The 15,030-nt window shown below is 40.0% G+C and overlaps 1 protein-coding gene across 1 annotated transcript; it reads right to left on the reverse strand.

The window, feature by feature from the left end:
- Window positions 1-466: 466 nt before the first annotated feature.
- vma21 (vacuolar ATPase assembly factor VMA21) lies at window positions 467-3,932 on the reverse strand. Its single transcript, XM_069171128.1, has 3 exons — window positions 3,735-3,932; window positions 3,356-3,465; window positions 467-1,471 (listed from the first exon to the last, which is right to left on the reverse strand). Exons 1-3 carry the CDS (start codon window positions 3,794-3,796, stop codon window positions 1,332-1,334), a joined length of 312 nt encoding a protein of 103 aa, XP_069027229.1. The 5' UTR covers window positions 3,797-3,932; the 3' UTR covers window positions 467-1,331.
- Between the last annotated feature and the right edge of the window lie 11,098 nt (window positions 3,933-15,030).

The following is a 15,030-nucleotide window of genomic DNA, read 5'->3' on the forward strand; positions in this document are numbered from 1 at the left end:
AGTTTTTTTTTCTGTGCGCCCAGTATAAAAGATTCATCACATTAAAATGCCTGGATGGATGAAGCGATCAATTGATATAGTTTCATTAGAGCGGTTTGTTCATCCTTGTCAAAAGAAATACACACTTTGATCTCGTGAGCCACACTGAACAGAAATGTGTGCACAAACAGATGTGAGGGGAAGTCATAACCCTTTTGTGTGATACACCTTGTTCATCACACGCAGACCCCATTTACAAAGAAAAAAAATTCCAAGATTTTGTCTTTGTATCTGCTGAAAGATGAGAATACATTTGTTTATCTGCTGATATACTGTGTAATTTTTAACCTCATTAAAATAGCTCTTAAATTCTTAGCATGATATTTAATGGAATTTTGGAATGGAATCTGATTTCGAAGGAATCAGTCGTGTGTACTAGGAATCAGAAGATCTGCAGAAGATTAGTGAAACAAAATTAAGTCTGTAAAAATGTGTGAAACAAGTTTATTTGAGCAAGTCAGCACTCGTATCTGCATCACACCAACAGCTACATTCTCAAATCACCACACATCTTCAATACAGAACATTTAAATAGAGAAGTTGCAATCATTTCCAAATTCAGTTTCACAATGAACTACACAACAAAAAAACAAAAACAGTCCGAAAAACTCTGTTTAAAAAAGGACAAACAGATGAAGAACATTTACAAGACGAGACATCGTGAAGATTTTGTTCGACAGCTGACAGTTAAGCCCATTATGACTTTATATTGACGTTAAGATTTATCTTTACACGTCTGCAGATAAGAACTGAAATATGAGTAAGAGTGATCGGTTCAGTAGCACAAATTCTCACAGTATGGATGGAGGGCATTTTGAAAATCAAATCCTTCATACATACACATTAAACATATGAAATGTGTGCGCACACGCACGGAGCAGTCACCACCCAAGATGTTTTCCAACAGGACAAACTACTGTGAAGGGACTTCTAACGCTTAGCCAAAAGGCAGCTTATGACAAAGCCTCTAAAAAAAAAATAGGGGCCGTCCTCTTTCGACAGAAGTAACATTTTCAGAGAACAAAAAGTCACGTGGGCCTGCGGTGGCTGGTGAGAAAACAACCAGCAGCTTCCACTTCCTCATGCCGGGGAAACACGGTAACTTCAGGCTTTAACCTGGAAGTAAAGCAAACCAGAGACCCTCGTTGTCTCATGTAGATGGTGCCGTGTTTAGTGTTGGAGCCCGTGATGGTGGTGGAAGAGGTGGGGGGGACGGGGGCGGGAGGGAGAGAGGGGATCCCTGTCTGCGTCTGTCTCTTTCCTCCGGTCTTCCCAGCTGATAAGGACGTGCCTTAATCATGTTTGCCCTTGCCTTTAGGCGTGCCTTCGTTCCAGGCCACATAAACAAACAAAGCCAAAACCACATGCACAGCGAGTACTGCAACAATGGCGGCATAGAAGTAGCTGTCGGAGCTGGACATCTTCATTGAACCTGAGAAAACAAAGTGGGGCGTTAATAAGACGAGCAGCGGCATCGAGAGTCCAAAAGTGTCCCAGTCATTTTTAACAAACGTAAACCGAGGATGCGGCAGCTTTCGCCGACGTACAACTGAACTTGTTTCCATGTTCATCAGAAACATCCGAGTAGGAGCGAGTGATGTGATGATTGGCGCGACAGGGTTTGAAAGAGTATTCCATACCATTACCGCTGCCTACCAAACCCTTTAACATATGTGGTTGTATGAGATCAGAGGTTCCCACACTGTTCAGCCCACGTACCAACAGAAGTTTCCCCAAGAACCATTTCCCCTGTCGGCTCCGACAGGTTCGTCTCACCCCCTGAGGTCCAGTGTTGTCACTTCCCTCTCAACTGTTCTTTGGAGCCATTTTCAAAATTGCACTCGTTCTGCTCAACTGAGACGTCCGACTGCGTCAAGCCAAAGATTTCGGGATGCTACGACAGCCGTGACATCACCTCATCTAATAAAATGGGCTAATTTTATTTCAAAAGTATTTTGTGTATAACATAAATCTATCTATATTAAATGATAACACATTTGACGTCATTGCAATGTGACGGGTCGACAAATAAATACATTTTGTTTGTAATAAAATGAAATTCAATACAATCGTCAGGCCTTTCAGCAAGGCTCTCTCGAACCACAAGAGGTACACGTACCACAGTTTGGGAAACAATGTGGGCCATATTGTTAACTGATGAGCAGGACAATTGAAAATGTCAGACTTGGATGCGAAGACTTTTTGTGTACCTGTAAAATGTGATGAAAAAGTATCCGACGCCTTTTAGATATGAAATGAACATTCTCATTTGGATTCTGTGTTGTTTCATGAATGTCGGCTCTATAAAAGATAAACTTGTGAGTGAAAGCCACACTTGACCGACTAGAAGATAAAACGACGCGTCCGAATGTCTCTTACCACTACCGCCAGAGCCCGACTAATAAACTGACTGGCCTGCAGTATGAGATCAGCCGATATCGAGCTTTTAACGTTGTTGGTGGTGGTGGTGGTGCATTCGTTGGGCCAACACGTGACGTGTGTGTGTGTGTGTGTAATTATGATTCTTTTGGAAAGTAAACCAAAAAAAAAAAAAGGAGAGACAACAGGAAAATGATTTAATAGATCGCAGCAGGAAATAATGCAGAGATATCATCCATACTGGGAACTCGGCGCCAGCAACCAAATACTCGTAACATATGAAAGGAGCTCGGGAGATTTCAGACAAAATAATACATTTACCGTCGAGTGGCTGGTGGGTTTGAACTTGATCTGATGGTAGATTTCACGTTGTAAAAAAAAAATAATAAAAAAAAGTGAATTTGCTGCACTGATACCATCGCTGCCCTTCTTAAGTGCCCCATATTAAAATGTCAGGATCCGGTTTTTAATCAAGCACCGAGTTTGAACTTGAAACGAGATGAAGAGGGCGAGTTCAGGGGAAGCGTCCTCCTTTCATCCTAATGATGAAGCAAACTCAACCTCGAAGGGCTGGAAGGACTCTGCAAAGCAAAACAAGGCAGCGGTATACTTTTGATTTTTTTTATTTGATACACTTTATTAATCCCCGAGGGGAAATGTCTTCACTACAGCAGGGGGGCTCTCAGGGGGGAGATGCTGCAGCAGGCTGCCACTAGCGCGGCGCCAGGTAACCTGACCTGACGTGCATGTTTTTGGATGATGGGAGGAAGCCGGAGAACCCGGAGAGAACCCACGCAAGCACAGGGAGAACATGCAAACTCCTCACAGAAAGGCCCAGGACCGGATTCAAACCCGGAACCTTTTTGCTGTGAGGCGACAATGCTAACCACTGCACCACCGTGCCGCCCTATACAAACATAAATAAATAAATAAATACCCTCAAAGATGTAGGCCTTTGATGCGAAGTACAGTCCGATGGGCAGCGTGACCATCAGGATGGTGAAGAACAGAAGTGTCTTGAGGGCTGAAACCAGGGAGCTCTCGTTCCTGCAGGAGGACAAGTTCAGGAGTCAGCAGAGACCAACACAGCGACCCTACTGTCCACGGGACACCCCCTACTGTCCACGGGACACCCCCGACTACCGACGCGGGGATGTCCCTTGGCCGTGATTAAATGTCGTGCTGCAAGATTTCGCCGCATTAAAAAATATGTACTTTGACACGTGTTCAGCATCGACTGGCGGCGCGGGACTAAAGCTTGGAAGCTAGCTGGCTAACGTCAGCTTAGCCGTTCAGTTAAAGATTTGATGTCTCACCCTCTGAAATACGCCGGCGGGCCGACTGAGGCGTCCAAGGATGCTTTGACGGATCCGTCCATCGCTGGGCCGACAGGAGGCGAGGGAAAGATGGAACCGGGACGTGAAGGGGAGTTTGCTTTATTCGCGTTTATCCCCGTCTGGTTTGTGTTGTTGCTGATTAAGGCTCCTCTTCCTGTGTAGTCACGGGACCGTCACGTGACGAGATTTGACGCCAACCTAGTCTCGCGAGGTTGAGACTTTGTGTCGATTTTCAAATGTCTGGTTCCTGTCCTCAAGGGAAATGAAGGGTTATAGATCAGCCCCGACTTGGTTACAGTAGCCTGACGTGTTTGGACGAATAATCCTCAGCGTCGTCTGCGTCATGTAAATTGCAGGAATTTGCAGAGATGCAGACTATTTAAAAAAAAAAAAAGGAGCCCTAAATATGTAAAAAACATATTTATTCTAAGTCCTGCATGCAATAGCCCACCACAGAAGCATGACCTGCATCACAAGAGCAACATTCAATGTTCTGTTATTGTATTATACTGCTGTTTAATAGTAAACAATGCTTCTTTTTTTTTTTTTTTTTTTTTAAGCTAATCATCGAAACTCTTAATTATGTTGGAGATGTTCTGCCAGTCTGTTGTCTGATGCTAAATCACCTCTGGTCAAATTCATCACACAACAATAACACCGTTGGTTGTTTGTTTAAATCTTTGCACTATTGTTTAGGTAGTTTAATATTCTATTTATTGTTCATTTTTATATTTACGATTTAAAGTAATTGCTCGTTAGCCTGTTTTTTTTTCCTACCACTGTTTAGAACTCAAGAAAAAAAGGTTCAAGGTCAAATTTGTTCTCAACGCTTACTCCAACTTACTAGTTTATTAAAGACTTGCTCGTTAATGCTCTTTCAAAGCACTTTATTTTATTCCGTATCTAAGTTTTTGCTCATTGTCGTTTTCTTTGTTTGAATCCATTTTAAAGATGACGGTTTAAAATGAAACTTTACACAGGTGAACCTTTGTAAAAAGGATCATATGGAAAATAAATATTGTGCTGTCATATAGGCCCACATAATTTACATTACTTAGATAAATTTAAATTACATCTTATTTAAAATGCAATTTTAGGAAAATGGGGGGGAAAGTTAAAAGTAAGCCTGAAGTTCTTCACAACAAAAAACAGTTAAATCTTCATGCAGACAGGAAAACTCTTTTTTTCCCCATATTTTTGCCACTTCCTGAATATGCATACCTGATATTCTATACACCAACTTATTTAAAATAAAATAAAACACAAAATCAAACAACTAGGCAGCACACTGTTACAACTGTGAAGTGTAAGACATGCAGACAAAGAATGTAGAGTCGAGCGCATGCTTTTAAAGGCTGTGCAACACCTACACAGGTGTTTTCACTTCTGACTGATGAGACCGCCGCAGGTGGAGATTTCCATGGTGATGACTTACAAGCCTGTATGTTATTAGGATGGTTGATTAAAACCCTGCATGATGTTGGCTTATTTTTGTATTAGGGTTTGTGTCAAAAAATAAATAAATAAAGTTTATTAGCCTATATTGTAGCTAAATCAATCAAGTTTACCAGTCATAATTATAACTTTGAAACTTGAAATGATTTGATTTAATACTGTTAGAAATGCAAGCGTGTGCTTCTCTACATTTTGCCTTGTCTTAGTTTAATTAAGAACCTCTTACTGTAATATTTTCTTATGCTCATAGTTGTAACATCAGACTCGTCTAATCTTATTGAGTTGTTAAAAAAAAAAAGTTCCTCGCAGTAAAAGACAAATCTGTACAGTTTTTTTTATTTCATTCCCACAGACAGGCCCTAAAAACAGAAGTCAAGGAGATGGAATTAAATGTGAAAGTTCATTATTCAAGGATCATTTATTGTGTTCTGAAATAAACTGCATCTTTGATGGAAAGAACCTAACTTCAGTTTCCTAAGTGGCTGTCCATGCAGCCTTTGCATGTTCAGTATATGTGATGCACACTTTACATTCCTGCATAACGTAGCACTAAATATCTATTTTTTTAATTGCAACGGAGACATTTAGTGCATTTCGTGCTTAGTATATATTTAGTGTTGGTGCACCAGCTGCGTATCTGGTGGAAGTCTTCCTGGCTTAGTGGGAAGGAGTCACACTTTCTGCTCCAGTTGGCTTTGTCGTCACCGGAGCCACGCTCTGCAGGTTCCCCAAAACATACTTAATTTGAAAAGACTCCATAGGGACCAGCCCGAACCACTAAGAACAATCCAGTGATGTGTGTTCAAAATAATCATTTTGCATTCGGAGGCAATTTCTCTCCCAAGTAGCTATACTGCAGAAAAAAAGAACCCAGGAATTTACTGACTCCGAAGACGCAGGGGGATTGTCTCAGTGAATCATAGTATTTCTAAATCTGTTGCTGGGTGAACCAACAAGACCAATTTCAACGATTATTTTCTGCCTTTTTTGTTTTGTTGGATGTTGCACTTTGGAGACAGACCGGAGGCACGGGGGAGAGGTTTCATCGCAGTGTCCTTGATAACACCACCATCTGGGCTTGCGTGTAGACTTAACATATGAAACACATTATACTTCATTCATCAGTCCCTGTTGTGGAAACTGGAAGGGAAAAAGTTAACCTCGACCTGCAAGTGTAGGAGGTGAAAAGAATCGGCAGGTTGATGAGCAATTTATAAAAGCAGATGTTATTGAAGCGAGTGCCCTTTCATTAACCTGCGGCACCGTGACATTGAGCTGTTTTGTTGACAGTTGCTCGATTGTGTGGAAAGTAGAGTTTCTTTAGTCTTCTTGTTAATGTGCACTGCTTTATCCCTGCTGTAATGTAGCTCGTTTGTATTATTTTATTCCTTTTATATCTTAAATTGAATCTACACATGCATATTTAGTAGATTAGGCATCATTAATAATCTGTTGATTGTACTGAGTATTCACATGGTATGTTTTATTCTCTTTGTTTATACATAAAACCAATCAATCAACAGTCGTCACCCATAACCATGCAATAAAACTGTCAGTTGGAACATTCATCTCTTGTCCTCTTTGTGTCCGTGACTGTACAACCACAGTGTTTATCTTCACCTGGAATCCAATGCAAACCTGCCATCAGTCCTCTATGTGTTACAGCACCACATTCAGACATATTGTTTTTCTAATATATTCATGTCACATTTGTCTGCCTGCAACAGAATTTTACTTCACAAACAACATGATCACATCAGTGATTTGGCTGTTTTTGTAAATGCATGCAATTGGATTTTGACTTGAGAAGATTGCAAGCATTTTACAGGGTTTAGAGGTTCAGTATATTTTTTTCCCACAGGTCAAATAAAAAACGAAAAACAAACAGTGTTGTCTCGGCAACCCGTACTTCGATATCCAGTGGTAGAATAAATATTCAGATCCTTTACTGAAGTAAAGGTTCCAATGCATTTATGTGAAGGCTGCAATAACAAAAACTACATTCAAAAAGTTTAATTACTTCACCATGATCCTCAAAATGTACCTAAAAAAAAAGGTGTTTTGCAAAAAAAAAAAAAAAAGTCCTATTTGAATGTTATATTACATAGCACATTATCTTATTCATTCAGGTTAAAAAAAATTGGCAAATTATGTGAATAAACGAGCGGAGGGTACACCTGTGTGAAGCTGCTTCCACACAGATGCCTTGCATGATACAATTAAGCAGTTAGCCAATCAGGCTCTGTGGCATGTTTGAAAAAGGCAGAGCGAACACTGTGCTTCTGGCTTTGTGTGAAGATGGGGGAGATGGAAAGACTTTGAAAGAGGGTTCATTGTTGGGGCATTAGTGGAAAAAGCTGCAGTCACAAAGACTGCTGCATATAGTGAAACTGTTCTGGCAACACATGGTGCCTCAAAACTTTCCCAACACATTTTCTCTTTGTTTTGTTTTCCTTTGATTTTTCACTTGAGTGCAGATTAGTTCTGATGGTTCCCAACCCAGACAGGACCAGAACATAAATCTGAGGGGTCGTGTGATGATTGAGAATGAAAAAGGGGGATGTTTTGTGATACTGTTTTTTTCTAATGTTCCTGATCCAATTTGACCTCTTTGGGCTATGAAGGATCATTTAAAAACCCCACCCAAAGAAAATCAAGTTTCTAAACTTGTCAACATGTCCATGTCCATTTTATGCTATATAAGACATGTCATGAGTGACATAAGCAGTCAACACAGTTGCTGAGCATTTGATATGGGAAATGCAGTCTGACAGTTTGAAACTCACAGATTCAAGGAACCCCACCAACCTGTTGGGTGGGGCTCTCCATATCAAGCTTTAGGTGCACAGCGGAGGGGTGGATGGAGGTGGTGGCAATTTGCACATGGATCAACATGAACTTTAATGAAGGCAGAGGTGTAGAGGCCACTTTGAGGCATGAGGGGATTTTTTTTTTTTTCTTGGAATTTTTATTTTGATTGAGATGATTTTTAGATGTTTTAATCAATGTCAGGAGAGAAACTTTAAATGAAACCATCTGAGAAGTTTGGATGGGAAGGCCCTCTTTGGTGGAACTTCAGACGACTGAGACATCTGCAACATACAAGGGGCCGAACACTCATGAGATAAGATGAGTTGTCACACGACATCTCATGCCAAAGATAGGACTAATTATAAAATAAACAGTGACCTCTTTTCAGAAACAGGTCATCAGCAATTATAACAAACTTCCTCAATATACTGGATTTGTATTTTCTCTGGAAACAGATGCAAAACAAAAAATTAATTAGATGGCTTATTGCAGTGAGCTTTGGGGATAGACCGTAAAGCACAGAAGACGGAGCTAAAACTGCGCGCACATGTTCAACCCGTTGTGGTGGGATTATGAATTTTAATGAAACAACCGGATCTAAAATAAAAGCTCAACAAAAGTCGTGTTCTCAATGGAATAGCATTGTGCAGATTTGGTCAAGGGTTCTTTCATTGCAAATTCAGCACAAGGTCGTCCTTCCTCATGGATCCTGACCGCTGACCTTTTGGTAGTATTTCTCATGGCTCTATGTGTGTGAACTCCTCGTTATGCTGTTTTCATTGTATATATATATATATATAGCCCATGCCAAAAATGAGGCACTCTACGCTCCACACCTGTTGTTTTGACCAAGCGACAGTGTCCTTCAGAAAATATTTAGAGACTGTAACAGGGGACTGCTGCTGTCATTACAGTTTCCATTTCAAACGAGAGTAGGAATTAAAATGCTTTAAAAATAGTCAAAGCTATTTATTTGCTGCATGTACAACTGTGGCCAGGGGTGAGGATTATTATTAGCATTCATTAATGTCAGCAAGTATTTTCCTCTTAGTACTATGCAGTGGCAGAAAGTAACCATCTAGTATGGAGGTACTATTTTTGCTTGAGTATTTCCATTTTTATACTTCACTACATTTCAGAGGGAAATATTATCCTTTTTTATATAATTATTATTAAAAAAAAAATTTTAAAGCAATTTTTTTGCCCATAGGAAATGTACTTTTGGCTGTGATCTTCAGGCCCTCAGGAGGCACTGCATTAAAAACTGACACAATTCTGAAGTGGAAATCGTAGTCAGGGCTAAGAAACACTAACGGAAACCATTGTCTGTGAACACAATTCATCGCTTCATCCACAAATGCTGGTTACAACTCTACAGTACCATCCAAAGAAGAAACCCTATACCATGATCTAGAAATGCTGCTGTGTTCTCTAGGCCCGAGCTCATTTAAGGTGGACTGAGACTGAGTGGAAAACTGTTCTGTGGTCTCACAAATCTAAATTTGAGATTCTTTTTGGAAAACATTGATTCTGCATCTTCCGGACTAAAGAGGAGAGGGAACCATCCAGATTGTTATCAGCCCACAGTTGAAAAGCTCGCATCCGTGACAGTATAGGGATGCATTAGTGCACGTGGCATGGGTAGCTTGCACTTGTGGGAAGGAACCATAAATGCTAAAAGATATGTACAGGTTTTGGATGAGCAAATGCTGCCATCCAGACAATGTCTCTACCAGGAAAGGCCTTCTTTATTTCAGCAAAATAACACCAAACCACAAGCTGCACACATTTCAACTGCATGGCTCTCTAGTAGAAGAGAGTCCAGGTGCTAAAATTGCCTGGCTGTAGTCCAGACCTGTCACCCGTTTATACATTTTGGTATACAACTCGGCAGACTCTGAACTGTTGAGCAGCTGAAATTCTATATCAGACAAAAATGGGATAATATTTCTCTTCCAAAACTCCAGAAACCGGTCTCCTCAGTCCCCAAACATTTCGAGTGTCGCAAAAAGAAGTCATACAAAACAGTGGTAAACATGCCCCTGTCCCAACTTCTTTGAGATGTACTGCTGCCATCAAGCTAAAAATTAGCATATATTTTTCATAAAACAATGGAATTTCTCTGTTTCGACATTTGATATGTTGTCTTTGGTCTACTTTCAATTCAATATGGATGTATGTGATTTGAAAATCATCGCATTCTGTTTTTTTTTTTTTTTACATTTTATACAGCGTACCAACTTTTTTTTAGAAACAGGATTGTAGAATCCCATGTGAAAACTTTCCCACATATGTGATCATAAGTTGCAACATGTGGTAAACATGTGTCATACATGTGTCCTTTGTGGAAAACAAAGGAAACGCAAGTGTTTTGTTTTTTTTCTGTAAGGGTTGTTAAAGACTAAAACAGATGTTCCAGCCTTTTTTGGCTCACAACAACTTTGAAAAAAAAAGTGTTTAGTTGGGACCCTGTGCCTCTAAGTTGTGAATTATTTAAGTAAATGTTTGAGTTACAAAGAGATAAAATTATAAAAACTTGTATGGGGTCTCCTCAGGAGGGGGTCAAACCATTAGTTTGAGCCACTGGGCTGTAAATAAAGTAGTCTTGAAAAAAGTTCAACCATGACCAGCTATAAATCTCCTTTTGTGAATGCATTATAAATATAAATTTAATACTTTAATATCAGTGAAAGTGTATTTTTCTGCAGAATTTTTTTTGCGTCATTTTAATTTTTGTACTCTCTGCAAGACGACTTGTACTGGTGGATTTTTGTTGTATTGATGATCTCAATACATCTTCAGTATCGGGGAACTCTAGAGATACTGTTCAACAAACCGGGAGCATGGGAGCATTTTGTCAAGTAGAAATAATGAAACATTAAGAAATCTACAATTCCCCTCCTGTATTCAGTCTACAAATGACATCAAGTAATCACCGTCCTCCCCGTTTCTTTCTCTCATTGGCTTCCTCGGACTCATGACACCAAAAACCTCCTTGTAGTATTGTGACCCACAGCCCATTGGGACATGTAGGAACGCATCATATGCATGAGAACATAAGCAGTGCTAAACCCAATGCACAAGTCCATTAGGAGACTTGCTATTGTAGCAGAAGCCCACAGTGAGACCCCACTGCTGTAAAATGCAGTGATGTGCAAGAGCTTTAGAAATTCCTGTGTGCAGAGAGAAGAGTTACGTCTGGCTTCATCCAGCGGGAAGAAAAAAACATCATGTTATGGCGTTGAGGCCATATAATGCCTCATTGCTCATCTATTTTGTGTTAGCCACATTTGTGGTGGAGTTCTGCTGCTGTGGAAATAATCCTTATCTCCCCAAATGATGTTTCTTGGAGGCCCCTTCATGCACACATACCACTGAGGAGGGGAAGACAATAAGCCAGTAAACACACGGCTGTGGAGGGAGTAGAGTATCATTTCCACAGACAAATTCGTTTATGTCTCGTTCCACCTGGTCCGGTTTTGAGAATAAATACTCTGTGACATCAGATGGATGTGGCCCAGAGCACTTCAACTCTCTGATGTATTTATACAAATAAAAAGAGAAGAAGACCTGACTTGTGAAAAAAAATAAAACGATATTATTCATATTAGATTTTGACTCCTCTCAATGCAACGGCAATACAAAGAGATTTATAGAGTGACCTAGCTCTATGCTTACCCGAGACATAATAGCAGCCAAAGCAAAAGAAATAATAGAGCTGATGTTACAGAGAAACCAGACAGACTGTAAACCACTTTTTTTAGAAAGCCCACATATCTCACAGCGAGACAGAACCACACATGAATGTGAAATTAGAAAAATAAAGTCCTGAGTTATGATGGATCCTATAATGTAGGACAGCATGGATGGATCAAGCAGTCCTTGAACATAACGGTAAGAAAAATGTTTTCACAAGCGATTGCCCTTTATATTAAATCACAGGCCAAATGACAGGGTGGGTGGATCATTTGAGCTCTTCAGCTGGATTCTGGGTCATATTTTGGATTTAATTGCTCAGTAATGAGTTACGCCACAGTCTTTTCTATCAATGTTTGGTGTTAAAAAGCCCCATTTGGTTCACAAATTATCATTTATCAAAAAAGTGACAAACATGTTTTATAATGAGGGGTATTTATCAAACTAACAATATTTTTTCTCTTGATCTTAAGAGGAAAAATAAAGCTTCAACTTGCCAATTTTTTATTATTATTATTATTAATTAAACAAATCGAATATAATGGTCTAAAAACTTTAGATTTATGCTGTTCCAAATGCGGTACTTGCGCACTAGCACTGACGAGTATGAAAACATGCAGTGCATTATAAGTACCCGATGGTTCACTCAAAATGGTCCAAATATGTAGTGGTCCACGCTCAATGGCCACCATCTTGACTGCAAAGCAGAAAGAGAGGGACCACCGACGTATTTCGAAGTACACACCAAAGTATTTTCAAACTGCAGCTGCTGCAGTTTCCTCCTGTACCACTGTAGTGCTGTTGGACAGAGGCCATCAGTAGCCTATTGCTGTGTTCAAAATGGTGTCTTTACACAGTGATCTACGAGTAACGGGATGATGCACTCAAGACGGTCCAAAAAATACGTGTGTAACACTGGACACTTTCCACCCTAAACCGGCGCCATCTCGGCTACGAGGAGGAAGGGGTGGGACCACAGATGTAAAGAATTTTTTAATTAAGGCGTCTGAGGAAGTTACAGCTGTTGCAGAACGCCGCAAAAACGTGTTTCTTTTTTACTACTGCTGCCGGAAAGAAGCCATCAGTGTGTTTATTGAGTGTGTTAAACAGAGGGCACAAAATCACATTCATTTCTGAGTAAAATAATTAAAGCTGCAGAGAGTTTGGCAGGTGATGTGTTCACATGCTGAGTTTATTTCCGGTCTGTGCAGAACGGCAGTGTGCAGCGAGACAACACTACCCTCTCAAAATTTAAATACTCCACAAGTCAGTGTACTAACGTATGTTAGAGTACTATATGCGAGTGTACTAAGGAAAATACGCTTGGAGCACAGCCTTAATCTTTGGAAAGAGATATGGTAGCTCTTGTTCAATGCCTCAACATTTTATGCTTAGCTAACAATCCCCCGGCTTTAGCTTTGTGGGCAGAGGAAGTTTCTTCCTGTAAAAGGGAGTTTTTTTCCTTCCTATCGCCCAGAGGGTTTTTTTCCTGCTGAAGGGGAGATTTTATCTCCCAACCACTCACATGGAAATTGTTGAATTGTTAGGTGACTCTGTAAAATGTTGTAAAGTTGTTTTGTAAGGGCTGTGTTAAGTACCCTGTTGTGATTTGGCTTCTCATTTAACTCTCAGAAATAAGACAAAAAGGATGTTCAGAAATCTCACAAGATGCTTTAGCAGACAGAATAAACTGTGCAGGTAAAACGAGTAAGAAAAGGAGAGTGAAGAATGGAAGGGGAGACGAGAAGGAAGAACGATGAAAGCCATTAGTCTGTGGCTCTTTGGTAGGGGAAGAGACGACGCTGTCATTCACCCCCCCCGAGCCGCTTTAGCCACTCATCTGTGGCTGACCTTGTACTGGCATGTGGGCTGCTGCACTCTTCCACATCACAGACACTGATTTGTAAGATGCGTAAATAAACAGTTTTGTGTCATTTTTGCGAATCTGCAACTTGACAGCACCTGACTCTGTAGGGACAGTTGCTTTCCTGAGCCAAGATCCCTTATGGATTCAGATTGCTATTCCTGCATCAATAATCATCCACTGATGGTTTAATGAAATCAGACATTGGACCGCATAGCTGGACACCAGAATAAAAGTCAGGTAATGGATCTGTAATGTAAAATAATCTGAGAATGTTTACAAATCCTGAATTAGATGCCGGGAAAGTTTAACCTCTGTAATATTCCAGTAACAGTGCATCATATAAAGAATGTGTCACATTGACACATTGGGCCTTTTAATATTTTAGTCAGAGAAAGTTGAAAATAGTAAAAAGACAGTTTTGTTCGATTTGACTAAAAACGGCGAGAAAGAACTCAATTTGGCAAACAAGACAGTAATTTTTTCATTAACACACAAAGTGTTGTTTTTTTCTTTTTCTTGAGTTAAAAACCCAGAGCAAAAGCTTCCACAATCTTCCCAGTGTAAATTGTGAAGAAAGCAATGCTCAGAAGCCAAGCCTGAGGGTGAAGCAGCATCATGGTGAATTAATAAGCCCACTTTCACAGTGAAAATGAGCCTGAGATGTTCATACTCTCAAAATTAACTGTGCGTGTATTTTGACATAAGCTAAAATGTTTGAGATTGTATCTTTGCTGTCTCTAAAATCCGAATAACAGCATTAAGTTTGAGGTAATTGACCCGAGCATTGAACAAAGGCTTCTGTTTGAATATAAAATTACATTAAGAATTTCATTGAAGGGGAAATGACAAACCTTCAGGCTTTTCCATCATTAATGCTGCATTTACGATCGCCTCGGAAACGTGTTCATTAACGAGCTTTTCTGTTTCGTAGCGGAGAACGTTTTTTTTGTTTTTTTTTAGAAATGTGAAATGTGTAAGGGATAAATGTGTCTAGGGATAAAAAAAATATATGTATTTTTTTATTTTCACTATGTCGCTGACACACACAATTGATCTGTGCAAATAGGCAGTCATTCTCGTGCACATGTACATGTGCTGTGATGCGGCTTGAAAAATAAAGTCTCCCTCCCTACACAGAAAAAACAAATAGGCTCTATGGTGGGGATGGAGTGTCTGTATGACAGTAATTTTCACACCTGACTACCATCCATGATCCAAATGTTTTGGGTGACTTGTTTATGTTTTTCTTTCTCCAGCTTGTTCACCAGTTGCTGGCCTGTTTTTTGAATGAAAATGCAGAGCGGCAGTCACAGTGGAACATGGTGCACTGCTGATATTTTTTCTGATGGAGAAACGGAATCTGATGGGCTGAAAGAAATAGGATAGCAGCAGCGTCCTCTCCAAACACAAATGTATCTTTACAACATGAAAACGATACACATCTCG

The sequence above is a fragment of the Embiotoca jacksoni genome, unplaced genomic scaffold, assembly GCF_022577435.1.
Source record: "Embiotoca jacksoni isolate LCO1_2020_lvr unplaced genomic scaffold, fEmbJac1.0.p SCAF_5, whole genome shotgun sequence".
NCBI classification, from domain to species: Eukaryota; Metazoa; Chordata; class Actinopteri; family Embiotocidae; genus Embiotoca; species Embiotoca jacksoni.